This window comes from Notolepis coatsorum (genome assembly GCF_963971535.1).
Source record: "Notolepis coatsorum genome assembly, chromosome: 1".
Taxonomy (NCBI): domain Eukaryota; kingdom Metazoa; phylum Chordata; class Actinopteri; order Aulopiformes; family Paralepididae; genus Notolepis; species Notolepis coatsorum.
In genome coordinates, this window is record NC_140165.1 from 103014442 (window position 1) to 103029640 (window position 15199).

Sequence of the window (15199 nt, forward strand, 5' to 3'; positions counted from 1 at the left end):
TTTCTGAACTGTATTCTTTTCTTTAAAAGATGTTTTTGAAAAAGTTGTACAGTATACACGACAGCCGTGAGTGGGAGTGTTGAGGTTATGTGTTATATACGATTGCATGTAACTGCTTAACTGTTTCCACAAGAGGGCGCTGTAGGCGCAAGGAGACGTAGCCATTGATGCTGACGTCAGGTAAGAGGTATAAAAGGAGTTGTTACCTCCCCCTCGATCTCCTCCTCCGTCGCCTCTCACGAGAGAAGGTCTCATGTGCATAATGATGTGTGAATAATAAACCACGCCAAAGGCTAAAGAGAGGAACCTTGTCATCATGGCCAAGTTATTGTCGCTCCCCAGGTGACTCTGTCAACAGCCACAATACATATTCAGCACCAACACGAAAGAATATATAAGTATGGTAATTCAACATTTTGCTAGGACACTGTGCAGTGACTTGGGTTTACCGTTTAATGTTCAGGTCTAGAGCCATATGAAATCCGTTTTATTATTTTCCAAATTCCATTAAATTTTTCCCCAAATTCCATTTTTTCCGTTTTAATATTTCAGAATTCTGTATTTTGCTTTTTATGCTCATTTTACCATCAGAAATAGTGTCTAATAAGTGGGAATGAATAAATGTCCACAATTGAATAAGATATAACAGTCCATTTAATGTTTTTAAGTGCTGCAACTCAGAAATACAGTTCAATTTTACACAATATTTTTCAATTAATATTGTGACAAAATAAAAATACATATTTCAAGTGTAAACAATAGATACAGCTAGCTACTACTGACATTATCACAATGTCAGTAACCTAGCTATATCTATTATATTGTGATGAAATATAGTAATGCATAATTTGGGCACCTTTAGTTTAGTTTATTTCGTTTATAAAGGACAATGTATAATGACAATCGTTTGCATTAAACAAATGGATGGGTGCACTAGATTTAGCAAGAAGCTATCATTTCCATCTATAGTCCTATGTACTGTAACGTTTCATAGCTATTTAAGTTTATTTAGATTATAAAGGGCAGTGTATAATGACAATCGTTTGCATTAAACAAATGGATGAGTGCACCAGATTTAGCAAGAAGCTATCATTTCCATCTATAGTCCTATGTACTGTAACGTTTCATAGCTATTTAAGTTTATTTAGATTATAAAGGGCAGTGTATAATGACAATCGTTTGCATTAAACAAATGGATGGGTGCACCAGATTTAGCTAGAACTTCTAGAAGCTATCATTTCCATCTATAGTCCTATAACGTTACATAGCTATTTAAGTGTATTTAGTTTATAAAGGACAGTGTGTAATGACAATCGTTTGCATTAAACAAATGGATGGGTGCACTAGATTTAGCTAGAAGCTATCATGTCCTAACGTTATAGCTATTTAATCACAATAGTGTCGCAAGTGTTTTTGCGGGTCCAGTCCACGGAACGTTGACAGAATTAGCAAAACACCTTATCACGGAGGCATAAAAGTCATTAGGATACTGTTCTGCTCTGAATTGAGGGCTTATTGTGGAATTTCTTAGCTTCTTGACCAGTGGCGGCTCGCCACTAGGGGCGCACGGGCGCCGCCCCCCCCTTCAGGCCCCTGGTTATATGAGAGTAGAACAAGAAAAATTATCTTTTTGTTTTTTGTTTTATAGCCCTATAAATAATATAAACATGTTTAAAATGAATAATATTTACTCATTTTAAGTATGTTTGTGTTTCCAATGCACAATATAACTTAATTTTACAAAGATTAATAATAGTTTTCCTGAACAGGAAGTGACGATTCTGTCTGATATAGACCTTTTCATTACCGTAGCCGCAGGCATTTCTCCTCGCCGTATTTCTCTCTGGGCTAGGCGCAATTGCGCCTGGAGTGCGCGTGCCCGCCGTGCACTGGTTCATCGCTGTATCCGTCGCAGCCACGCGCTGTGCGTTGAATATGATGTATTATGATGGAACTCGGGCGCTGGTTTGAAGCGACCTAGCAAGCAGCCGAGCGTCTAAAAGCTCTCTGATTGGCCGACGCAGTACTTTCCGTAACCGCAGTTTGCAACATGAGTTCAACAAAGTGAGTTTATGCTGTTGTTGTGTTGTGTGATGCAGATATTTGTCTTGGAGCGTGATGGCAAGTTCTTTCAACGGTTAGGCTTAGGCACTCTATCAAAGTTGGTTAAGGTTAGAGTTTGTCTTAGAGCATGGCGATAGAACACCAGGTAGTTTGCAGGCTGTTCGAGGCGGACATGGACAAAGGCACTCACAGTACTTGTTGGCTATTAACAAGCTATATTATGGATGCAGTGTGGAGGGACATGCATGGACAATGGATGGACATCAACACAGGCTGGATGGACAATGCCATGGAGTGGATATACTTTATCAACAAGCCCTTCTGCCAACAACAAGGTAGATTAGCGATCTTTCTCTCTCTCTCTCTCACTCTCTCTCTCTCTCTCTCTCTCTCTCTCTCTCTCTCTCAGCCACTCAGATAACGCTTCTCTCTCTCTCTCTCTCTCTCTCAGCCACTCAGCTAACGCTGGCTTCTCTCTCTCTCTCTCTCTCTCTCTCTCTCTCTCTCTCTCTCTCTCTCTCTCTCTCTCTCTCTCTCTCTCTCTCTCTCTCTCTCTTTCTTTTGGATTGAAAATACGTGGATTATGGCTTGTTCAATATCGTCTATGTTTGAATGAATGAATGAATGAAAACTTTATTAACAGATTGCAGAATGGGTACAATACAGTACGGCTCAATACACACAATTGTTAAGGGGATGCAGACCTGAGAAAGCCGTTTGTCTTGTTTACATCAGGGTCCCAGATTTTCGATTCATATCGATAGTTTAATAGCTAGCCTTGGCTCGTTTAACAATATGCAAAATATGTGTACAGCCCTGTACTCATACTGAAGTTATTCTTGGTATATAATACTACATATACTAGGTCTGATTGTGTAACGAATCGATTCCACGTCGCGCTGTGTGTGAGAGAGAGAAGGAGAGAGAGGGAGAGATCTGCGTGTGTTTGGAGACGGAGTGAGTTTTGTTTCTAACTTTTCTATTTATATATTGTGTTTCAAGTTGTGAATTAGACTATACTTTATTTGACTGGTTGTGTGTTGTTGTAGTAACAGCTGAGCGACTCGTTCATAAGAGCCGATTCATTGCCGTGAGCGTGAGTCGAATCGCTCACGTCTTGCCATGAGTCGGTTGCGTGGTACTGTACATGTTTGCAAAATGTTTTGGTATAGCGCCCCTAGTGGAGAGAGAACCAGCAGCCGCTACTGTTCTTGACGATGTTAACACTGAAGCAGCCAGACGCTTGAGCACCGCTGTGTTGTGTGTAACACGCTGTAGCGTCCCCGCCTCCCCGGTCGCGTGTGCACCAAACGTTCCACCCAAAAACGAAATTTCAGTCCAGATTAGGCCAAATTCTGCAATATTCCACGTTTTGCAGTTGATTCCATTTTTATTGGTTAATTCCGCGATTCCGTCCGCGATTCCGTGAACGCGGATTTCATATGGCTCTATTCAGGTCCCATATTCACTGCTGCTTTTCAACTACCACCGTTTTTGTCTTGATGAATGATCGGCACAAGCAATAATATAAGCAAACAATATTGATTAATTACGTTATTCATTCATTGTTATGAATAACATCAATCAATTATCAATCACAGGCATTGTGTCACTGCAGATTTCCAATGATGAAATTCAAGTCATGTTCTTTGTTTTAATTTTAACGAAAGCTCGGCGACTATAATGTTTGGAAATATATTAAAACACGCTGCATATTCCATTAGGTCTATATGTTACACGATACAACCACGTCCAAATGTCAGCTATATGCGTAATCTTACAAGCCACTGCCTGCATGGTATACAAGTTGAACATTCAATAAAAACCAGAGGCAGCCGAAAAAATACCAAGGTCCAATTTCCCCTTCCAGTGGAACTCACAATTTGTAACATATTTGGGTCTAAAAATCCCGAACCAAATAGATGCAATTTTCTTACTAAATCATGACCCACTACTTAAAAAGGTGGAGAAGGACCTAGATAGATGGATGCAGCTGCCTCTCTCGCTAATCGGACGTGTGAACTGCATTAAGATGAACATCCTACCTAAATTTCTCTATCTTTTTCAAATCCTCCCTATATCTATATGTAGCCGGTGTGATCTTGTCTGCGTTGTGTTTTAGTCGATTCGACCCCTGTTAAGGGATCGCCCTGAGTGGGAGTTGAACCCCGGACGCCCGCTTTACCAGCTTTCGAATTCACTTCTTGCTTCCGGGTCTGGATGCCTCTGGGGAGTGAGTTTACTTGCAGTACCGCTTACCGCTTAAAGTATTCTGTACTTCTGTATGACAACTATTAAAGAAACTTAGTTGAAACTACCATCCACAGCCACGTCACTACTTGTACCCGTGACTGTGGATATACTGCGGTACCTCCGTTACATATACATAAGAACTTCTTCAAGAAATTACAAAGGATAATATCTGCATTCATATGGAGAAGGAAGGTCCCTAGAATTAAAATTAAAACCCTATATAATTCCCCCCAGTGTGGTGGACTGAAACTCCCGGACTTCCAACGCTATTACTGGGCTGCACAGACAAGGGCTCTGTGGATTTGGCAGAATGAGTCGATTAATTCCCCTGCCTGGAGACAAATAGAACAATGCCATACGATGGACGTACCGCTGGCCGGAATTCCTTTTATCAGGAAGTACCACACCCTGAAGAATAGTTCAGATAACCCATTTATTAAACACACAGCAAAAACATGGTTTGAGATTCAGACACATCTTGGTAGCTTTATTGCATTTCACAGGAAGACTCCCTTCCACAACAATCCAGCTTTGCCAGAATCACTTAGAGATGGCATCACCAAGAAGTGGTACACTCAGGGAATTAAAACTTTTGGGGATCTATATGATAATAACATACTTATGTCCTTTGAACAGTCACGCGCCGCCTTCAACCTTCCAACTACTAATTTCTTCAAATACCTACAGGTCAGACACTTCATAGGTACAGGTCAGGGAGGAGACTCCACTCTTCCAAAACACCTCCTCATAGATGATATTCTAAAAGGAGTTATTCACACTAGAGGCATCCTATCATTAACATATGATGGAATTCTGACCAGTACAGAAATTATACCCCTAAACGCCAAGAACAAATGGGAGCGGGACCTGGAATGTACCTTTGATGAAGATGAATGGGAATCACTATGTGAGTCTGCACTATCTTTTTCATATAACACTCGACATAAACTTATGCAATTTAACATTCTCCATAGAACCTATTTTACGCCGGAAAGACTTCACAGGATGAATGATGCTATCTCTGACCTTTGCCCTAGGTGCTCAACGGAAACAGGTAGCCTGCTTCACATGTTCTGGGAATGTAACAAACTGAGACCTTACTGGGGCTCAATTTGGGAGATTCTCGAAGAGGTCACAGGGTTTGAGATCCCATGTACACCTAAATTAGCATTATTAGGAGACATGTCTGACATTTCTCCAGATAAGAGAGGCAAGGTGCGGATCATTAAATTGGCCATGATTGCAGGGAACAAGTGTATTGCCATGCTGTGGAAAAGTGCTGAATCCCCCCCCATGTCTATGTGGCTTAGTGAAATCTCTTCGTACATGGCATCAGAGAAAATAATGTTCAATCTTAAGAAAAAACCACATCTCTTTGATAAATGCTGGGCTGGGTTTAGGCAATACTTAGAACAGATTACATAGTAGGTTGACGATGTAGGCTATTATTGAAGCTCCCTTTTGTCTTTCTGATGGGTATATATTGCAATGAATGATACTGTAAATGTTATTAGTTGCTCTTTGAAGAGAAAAGATGTAACGTTAGATATTTATTTGTTTGGTGTAGAAGTAGGGGCACCTGTTAGACGGGTGTAACTGGGTTTACTAAATTCTCAAAATGTGTAAAAAAAAGAGAAAACTGAATTTGTTGAGGTCCTAGTCTGGGGGGGGGGGGTCTGGCCTAGAGTTTTTTTTTGTTTTTGTTTATATTGATTTATTATTTTTCTTTCAGGGGGGGGGTTATTTTGTATCTATTTTTCTGTAACTCGGGGAGGGGGGGCAGTTGGCAGCATTTCCCTTTGTATGGTTGTTAAACTGATGCTGTAAAACAAAACAAAAAAAAAAAAAAAAAAAAACATATTGTTAAAAAAAAAAAAACAGAGGCGGCCTTGGTTGCATTTCAATTAATTTGTATGTTCAAAATGGTCAAATGGTGACAACTCACTGGGGGATAATAGCTGAGAATGTCAACTGGCCAGATCACGAGACTGACTAAAGGGTTGTGCAAATCCATAGTTACACTGTGCTGCACGTTGCCTTGCCTATAGTCTTGATTGATTGATTGATTGATTGATTGATTGATTGATTGATTGATTGATTGATTGATTGATTGATTGATTGATTGGAACTGTACCACTTATGGCTATAACATATACCGCACATGATGTACATTTTTCCTGTGGTTGATAGAGCTTTATTTACATATTTTAAGCGAGAGACTGCTCAGTATAGTACACGGCTGCCTGTCAGATAGAGCAGCTGTCGCCTCAGTCTAGTCACGTCTGACTGAGACAGAGGCTCAGCTCAGAGGTGCTTTCCATACAGAGGAGGCACAGACATGAAGGTGTGAAGGAGAGAGGAGGAGAGAGGGAGAGAGAGAGAGAGAGAGAGAGAGAGAGAGAGAGAGAGAGAGAGAGAGAGAGAGAGAGAGAGAGAGAGAGAGAGAGAGAGAGAGAGAGAGAGAGAGAGACCAGCAGGGTCTTCGCCTGACTCCCACCACAGCATCACCGCTCGCGTCAGCAGCAGCCCTTCCACGGTGCACGTACACACAGCGCATACCAATCATTGAACGCATATCTGCGGCTACACTCCGCGACCGATACCCTTGTTTAAATACCAAAAGAGCGAGAGATTGATTAATTGAATTGAATGACATCTGCTGAAGGCTATAATCAAATACAGGGGGGGGTCAGAGAGAGAGAGAGAGAGAGAGAGAGAGAGAGAGAGAGAGAGAGATTATTATACAGAGAGAGATGATGGTAGAATGCAAACCAATGAAAGGAGGGAGACTGCTTCCCCATGTGTGGCATCATCGTACATGGAGAGATGGAGAATCACATCCTTAGCAGACAATGTGGAGGGGGGGGGGTGCATGAGCATGACACGTACCTAGCAGCACCGATAGGACGGTGGCGATAAGAAGCCAGTTCTTCTTCAGCAAGCCTTTGAGATTCACGCCTCGTCGCTCCTTTTTACCCATCATGTCCATGGTGTGTTGCTTTTCCTCTTTTCGCCCCTCGGCTCACGACGACACGCGCACAATGTGTGGAGGGAGGGAGGGGGGGCTCTGGAGGAGGAGGACACAAAGGAGCCCGGGCCGCGTGTGCAGCCGGTGTTCGGGAAGATGCAGGCGCGAGCGGAGGAGGCTCTTGGGCTATACGTCCTCCGTCCTCAGACCAGGGGATGCCGCTGCCAGCCGCTTCTGGTGTGTGGTAGTGGGTAGGGAGCGTTTGTGTGATACTGAGGGAGCGGTGAGTGTGTGTGTGCGTGAAGGAGAGAGGGAGGAGGGGAAAAGAGAGGGAGGAGGGGAAAAGAGAGGGAGGGGGAAACAACCGTGGAAACAACCTCTCAACCCTAGCAGCCACCCTTATCCACCACCCTCCCACACCCACACAAGGACAAGGTGTCTGTGACACACTGTACTGCATAGTCCTTGTCTTCAGTCAAACATGTCTAGAATCTTTCCATTGGGTTTATCTTACATGGGATTTGTAGGGGAAACCCTTGCAAGCACAGGGAGAACATACAAACCCAGAAAGGTCCGGTAGTTAGTACCCCCCACCTGGGTATAACCTGGCAACGCGGCAACCTGGTCCTCAAGTGGGAATAGAAGTTAGAACCCATAACCGTCTGTGACTGTGAGGCGACAGTGTTAACCACTACACCAGCATGCCGTACATGCAGGGGAGATGTAGACGATGTAAAAAGGAAACAATACATTTTGTAAGCCTTGAGACAAGACATGGGATTGTGAAAATGTGGGGTGCAACTCAGAATAGAAAGCTCCCTCTGACAGACAGATGATAAAATCCTGTAGTCATTGTGTGTATGGTAAAGGCACTATTTACTCATGGCCTTTCCTTGGACCCACCAAACCCCTGTACGTCTTTACGTTGTTTTTTTTTTTTTTTTTTTTTTTTTTACTACAGAATATCACTCTGCATGCTATTCTCTTTTCAGGTATATTTTGTTGATGTGCAGTGGGATCTCTTATCTGACTGTGCTGCCACCTGCTGTACCATTGAAACCTCTGCAAAAAAAGAAAAGTATCACTGACATTAGTAAATATGACAAATCAGTTTTAATGGATTTAAAAAGATAATAGTAACAATTTAAGTCATTACAGAAGCATTAGAGCATAGAAAGTTGCTCTGGTTGAAGATATTGGGAGACCAAATCCGTTTATGGTAGATTTAAAAAAGAAAAAAAAAAGTGATTAATTTGCTGTATTACTATGGACAATCATGCGATTAATCAGATTAAATATTTGAATCAATTGACAGCACTTATTTTAATCTAATATTTTTTGTATCCTCTTTTTCTCCGCCTGATTTTCTACTTTTTCTCCCCATCCCAATTTTTTGTCGTTATGCCAATTCCCCCCCTCCCCTACCTGGTTGTTGTGCGCATGTTCCTCCTACTGGTCGGTACAAGGGAACCCTGAAGTCCACCACATGCTTCCTCCGACACATGTGGAGACAGCCAGTGGCTAATTTTTCACCTGGCAGTGAGGACTTTGATTGGTGAAGCGTAACGCGTGGGAGGTCACGCTGCCTTCACCATTTCCTGCCTTTCGCTGAGCAGGCGCCCAGACCTGACCTGTAGGCGTCGCTGTCCACAACGCCAGATTACCACCAACGACTTCCCTCCCCCTAACTCAGCCAAACGAGTTAGTATGACGACCGGCCCAAGCCGCAGGGCAATGCTGATTCCGGGAGTCGAGACCGCAGCCTCTTGCATTGGTGACGAGCGCAATCTCCGCTACGCCACCCGACCGCCATAATCTAATCTAATCTAACATGCTTTTTGTACTTTCTTATCTTAACTCATCAGAAAACAAAAGATAGGTCTTATTTTACATTGAACATGTAAACAGAGTGTTAAAAGCTATAAACGGCTGTAACATTTCAGGATTACCTGTCATGTATGTCATATACTGTATGGTCAGTCCTTCTATCAAGACCTCAGTCAATAAATGTACGAATAAATAATTCCTCCAATACCAGCTTTCGATGTCAGGTGGTGGGGCCCTACCCCTTTCTTAAAATTTTGATTGAGGACTGAAGCATTAAAACTGATTCACAGGTTTGAGCCCCATAACAGTGTCCATTCCCCGTAGAGCATTTAGCCTTTTTATTTTTTACCATTTTTGTACCTCATTGTCTGCATTTTTACTTCATTGTATTTAGGTTGTACTTTACTTTGTATATTGTATATTTGTATAATGTTGGGACTTTATTCCTCTTTTACTTACTTTAAAAAAAATAAAAATTACTGTATGAAGCACATACCGAACCAAGCATTTCACTGTAATGTACATGTACTTTATACGTGACAAATAAAAGCAAACTTGAAACTTAAACTTGAAAACTAGAGGTATTTTTTGGGCAGAGCTGAGATTTGATGGACACCTTTGTCCGAACCGCTTAATAGAAACACTAGTGTACATGTTTAGCATGAGTGACTCACAAACCCTGGCCTTATAGTTCTACCCTGCACTGAACTACACAGGAGTACACGTACATGACCATTATTTAAAAGAACACGCCAACATTTTGGGAAATTAGCGTATCGTCTTCTTTAGAGAGAGACAAAAAGATAGATACCAGTTTCCTCTCTGTGTGTTCAGTAGAATCTATCTGGCTGCATGTTAGCCTAGCTTAGCACAATGAATGGAAGCGGACAGTGACGCCTATAGGCATTGTCCAACTAACACCTCTCCCGAAGGCTACCTGTCACTGTCCGCTTCCATTCATTGTGCTAAGCTAGGCTAATGTGTAGCCAGCTTTCTACTGAACGCACAGAGAGGAAACTGGTATCTATCTTCTTATCTCTCTCTGCACTTGGAGGTGAAAATCACAGCCAAATAGGAGACCCCATTTCTGAGCAAAACAGAGTGCGGTCTGCAACGAGCACATGCACGGAGTCAACCACCATTTTTCAACATGAATGTACTCGTCAAGCCCATAGATAAATATAAAGACTAGATGGCGTAAGGCGGAGTCTCCCACGTAGTTCACAGGCAGCCATCTTGCGTGGACTATTCTGGTACGTATTAGCTGCTGTAAGGTGAGTGTTTTGCACAAACAAAAATACTCTTAACTCGCTGAAATCTTGACGGATTTACAAACGGTTTGGTTTATTACAAATGTTATTAACATGGCTATATGATTCTTGCTTGGAAGACGTTTTTAACAAATCAAATGGTTGAAAATTGTGCAAGCTATGGTTATTTCAATAGTACATGATTGCACCATAGACATGCATGTTATGAGTGGGCGTGCTCCACCTACGCAAGATGGCCGCCATGTGGCAAAGTCGGTCTTCGTTGGCCAGCAGCGTCTCTACTTTCCGTAGCTCCATTTCTGCAGACCCCTCTCTGATTGGTTGAGCCCATTTCTGCAGACCCCTCTCTGATTGGCCGAGCGCGCGCATGAGCCGCGACAAGCGCCTCTAGCCAGGAATCGAAACTCCGTTAAGCTCCAGAGAGAGAGGCTGAAAACCCACGCATGCGCATGAGCCGCGACAAGCGCCTCTAGCCAGGAATCGAAACTCCGTTAAGCTCCAGAGAGAGAGGCTGAAAACCCACAGTTCTTGCCTGACGGATGGGAGCCGAATCCCGGATCCGAGTTTTCTGATGAATACCCCCAAAACATGGAGGTCGCGAGCGCAATTTATGCACATGGAAGTATTGATTACGCCATAACGAATCATTAAAAAAATATACCGTTATACCGCAACAGAGTTGCAATCAGTGATGGAATGGATAAAGAATAACAAACTAGTTCTAAACATATCAAAGACAAGTAGCATCATTTTCGGTTCAAACCATACTCTAAGAACGAACCCAGTCTTGAAACTTTTGATAAGTGATGTGGTAATTAATCAAGTCCAGGAGACTAAACTCCTAGGGGTAACATTAGACAGTAAATTGTCATGGTCACACCATATAAACAATATAGTAGTGAAAATGGGAAGAGGGATTTCTGTTGTTAAAAGATGTGCTAATTTGTTACCACTAAATTCTATCAAACAGGTCATTCAAGCTCTGGTTTTGTCAAATCTTGACTATTGTCCTGCAGTATGGTCGAATGTAACGACGAATAAACTGAAAAAATTACAAATGGTACAAAACAAAGCAGCACGTATAGCGCTTCGCTGTGAGTACAGAACTAATGTTGCAGCGATGCACAGTTGTTTAACTTGGTTACTTGTCAAACATAAATTACTCTGCTCACTCCTTGTATTCACTAGGAATATTCTTGTTACAAAGATCCCCTCAATTTTATATAACAATTTATCAATAAGTCTTGACAGACACAACCATTCCACCACACATGCTTCTGCACAAGGTTTTACACTTCCAAAAGTGAGGTCGAATGCAATGAAGCGAACTGTCATGTTCCGTGGTATGCAGGAATGGAACTCTCTTCCCAGACATGTTAAGCAGGAGAATAGTAAATGTCGTTTCAAAATCGTGGTAAAACAACATTTTCAACCAAAGAAATTGACATTCCCTAATGGATAGTGTGTACTTAAATGAAAATGTATGTGTCTGATAAAGAGATAGGTATATATGGATGAAAAGGCATGTGTCTGATAGGGATATATTATTAAAATATTGTATAATTGGCTGATATGAACATAGATAATGTATGTAAAAGCTAAATAGTATATTATGCTGTATTGTATTATGAATTAATTATGAGTAGGTATTATTGTATTGTATTATGAATTAATTCATAAGGAGTATATATTTTTATATTGTATTATGAATTTGATTAGGGTTTTTATTGTTGTTTTAATTGTCTGTATGACATGTAAATGTTGTGAGTGTATAAGGGTTTTTATTGTTGTTTTAATTGTCTGTATGACATGTAAATGTTATGAGTGTATAAGGGTTTTTATTGTTGTTTTAATTGTCTGTATGACATGTAAATGTTGTGAGTGTATAAGTCTGTAACTGTATTTTATGTGTTATGGACCCCGGGAAGAATAGCCCCAGCACTGCTGTGGCTAATGGGGATCCAAATAAACTTAAACTTAAACTTAAACACTAAACAGTGATTCAAACCCCCTCAATGTACAGTTTCTGACAGCTGGGCTGTGTTGAACTTGTCACGTGAAATAACGTTATGTGAATAAACCACGAAATAACATAACGTTATGTTACTGTATATAACGTTACAATGTACAGTCTCTGACAGCTGGCTGTGTTGTGAAATGTGCATAACGTTATGAATAAACCGCGAAGTCACGCGAAATAACATTATACGCGAATCTGGTAGTACATTTCTTTTTATCTTCTTGATATGATAACATTACATCCGCCTTTTGCCATCAGAGAGGGGCTTCGCTCAACCAATCAGAGAGGGGCTTCACTCAACCAATCAGAGAGGGGTCTGCAGAAATGGGCTCAACCAATCAGAGAGGGGTCGGCAGGAATGGAGCTACGGAAAGTAGAGACGCTGGCCAGCAGCGCGGGTGAGTCATCTATAGTCTTTATATATGGTCAAGCCTACTCTGATCATAAGACAAGAATAACTGACAGGATTACCTGTTGTGTTAGTCATTGCACTGTATAATAATATTAATAATAATAACTTAGTTTTATATAGCGTCTTTCATGAAACCCAAGGTCGCTTTACAATAACAAACAAGAGACAAACATGGTAGACAGAGACACAACATTAAATATAGGAAGCTAGGGGTCAAAGGCCATGTTAAATAGGTGAGTTTTGAGGAGTTTTTTGAAGCAGTCCAGAGTTGGGGCGTTGCAGAGTTCTGCAGGGAGGGAGTTCCAGAGGGTGGGAGCTGCCACACTGAAAGCTCTGTCCCCGAAGGTCCGTAGTCTGGTTCGGGAAATGGAGCGCTGACCAGTGTCCGAGGTTCGCAGGGACCGTGACTGAGTGAGGGGGTGGAGGAGGTGAGGTACTGAGGTGCCAGACGCGTCTATTAGAATCCTAATGTTTGCTTCCGTATTCGCGTTTTGCGCTCTGATTGGCCACTGACGTACGCTAGTTTTGCCCCCCCCGGTATGAGCGTAGAAATTATGCGTGGAGAGTAGGGATGCTCGATATTGGCTTTTTTACCTATACCGATATTGTCCAACTCTTAATTTCCGATACCGATATCAACCGATATCAACGGAATAATTTCAGGTAATTAACATTACATATCTCTTGTTGTGGAATTAACACTACATTATGCATACTTTTGACAATAAATTAAATCAGAATTTGTTCTTACTTGCTTGCCTGGGTAAATAAAGGTTATAGAAATGTAAAAGAAAAAAGATTTTTATTTATTCTTTTGAAAACCGATACCGATATTTTCCGATATCACATTTTAATGCCGATATCGGCAGATAATATCGGTAGGCCGATAATATCGGACATCCCTAGTGGAGAGCGAGCCTCGCACACACGCACTTTAAAATGGGTATCACAGTAGTAAGTCCTACTGTAGAACATGACATATTAGCATGACATCTGATTTATTAATGCCAATACTAAAGATTAGAGACAAACGCAATTGGCACAAGTGTAAATTCTGGATTAGTCACTCAGTTTTAACATCTGACTTAGCTCACCTTGTTTGTCTGCTGGCTGTGGATCCTATGGTCACAAGTTCAAATCACTCTTTGTTCAAGTTTTTATTTTTTTACGTTTAATTAATTTATCCACTCTGGTTGGATGGTGTGTATGTATATGTATGTGTTGTGCTGTATAATGACAATACATTTGAATCGAATCTCATTTTGAAATCGCTACCTGTTGAGTGGATCACCATGGTGCAATGCAATCACCTCCGAAGCTGTCTGCCACTGTCGTGTCCATAGGCAGCGTAGCGAAATGGTACATTTATGCATATGTATTGGGAATGCCCTCCTGTTAAGATTTTCTGGGAAAAATTAACCACTCAATTATCAGAATTTTTATCTCTGACCATACCTACACTGCCTTCTGTATTGTTGTTGAATGATGTTTCTCAGTTATCAACCTCTGTACATGTAAAGAGACACATTTTGTCCGGTCTTACGGCTGCCAAAAAGTTGATAGCGTCACGCTGGATTCAACCGTATAAAATGTGCCGGAAGGTATGGGTTCTTACCTATCTCGATGTGATTTATCTAGAGATATCTACTGCATGAATTTTAGGTGTTAATGAAGCCAGCATAGCAGTCTGGGTAGCTGTGGTGGAGAAGATAAAGGGTAGCATATAAACTTGTAATTTTCTGATGTTAAATGAAATAGTGGATGTATAGTCCAAGTGGGGGTCCTGAGGGGGGGGGGGGGGGGGGGGGGGGGAGGGGGGGAGGGGAAGGAAAGAGCGAGGAAGAGCGAGCAAGAGCACATGTATTGTATTTATTATTTTTATGTCTTTTAATCTACATTTATTTTGATTTAATTACTGGACTGTCATTATTGTAATTATTATTTCTGCCATTGTCCTGTGATTTATCATTGATTATTACTGTTACTGTATTGTTTGTCTAGTTTCATGTTAAAAAAGGGAAAATAAAAAACATTTGTACATGTTTCCTTTAAGGGTTCGTCTCTTTACATATGTTTTCCGTAGGTGTTAATATCTTTACATATGTTTCCTTTAAGGGTTCATTTCTTTACATATGTTTCCAGTAAGTTATCCCTTTACACATGCCTTTATTTATAGTGTGAGGTTTCTTTTTACTAATATTTTGTGTTCACCAGTCTTGGCCATGCCTAGCCTTAAACCAGCTGGCACTCATTAGTAATCACGTGCAGTATTTGTACCTGCCCGTTTCTCACATTCCCGGTCGCGCCTTTGTCATTGCCTTTGTTTACCCTTGTGTTCGGTCACGTACTCTGTTTCACCTTTGTCCTTAATTCCCAGTGAGTCC

The 15199-nt window shown here is 41.4% G+C and overlaps 1 protein-coding gene across 1 annotated transcript in view; it reads right to left on the reverse strand.

The window, feature by feature from the left end:
* The window catches only part of slc1a1 (solute carrier family 1 member 1), a gene marked incomplete at both ends in the record, with an annotated part of 40533 nt that extends 33227 nt beyond the window's left edge, over positions 1–7306 (reverse strand). Inside the window, one exon of the mRNA XM_084335928.1 lies at positions 7207–7306. Within this exon, the coding sequence (XP_084192054.1) occupies positions 7207–7306 (100 nt within the window). The remainder of the gene's footprint in view (positions 1–7206) is intronic.
* Between the last annotated feature and the right edge of the window lie 7893 nt (positions 7307–15199).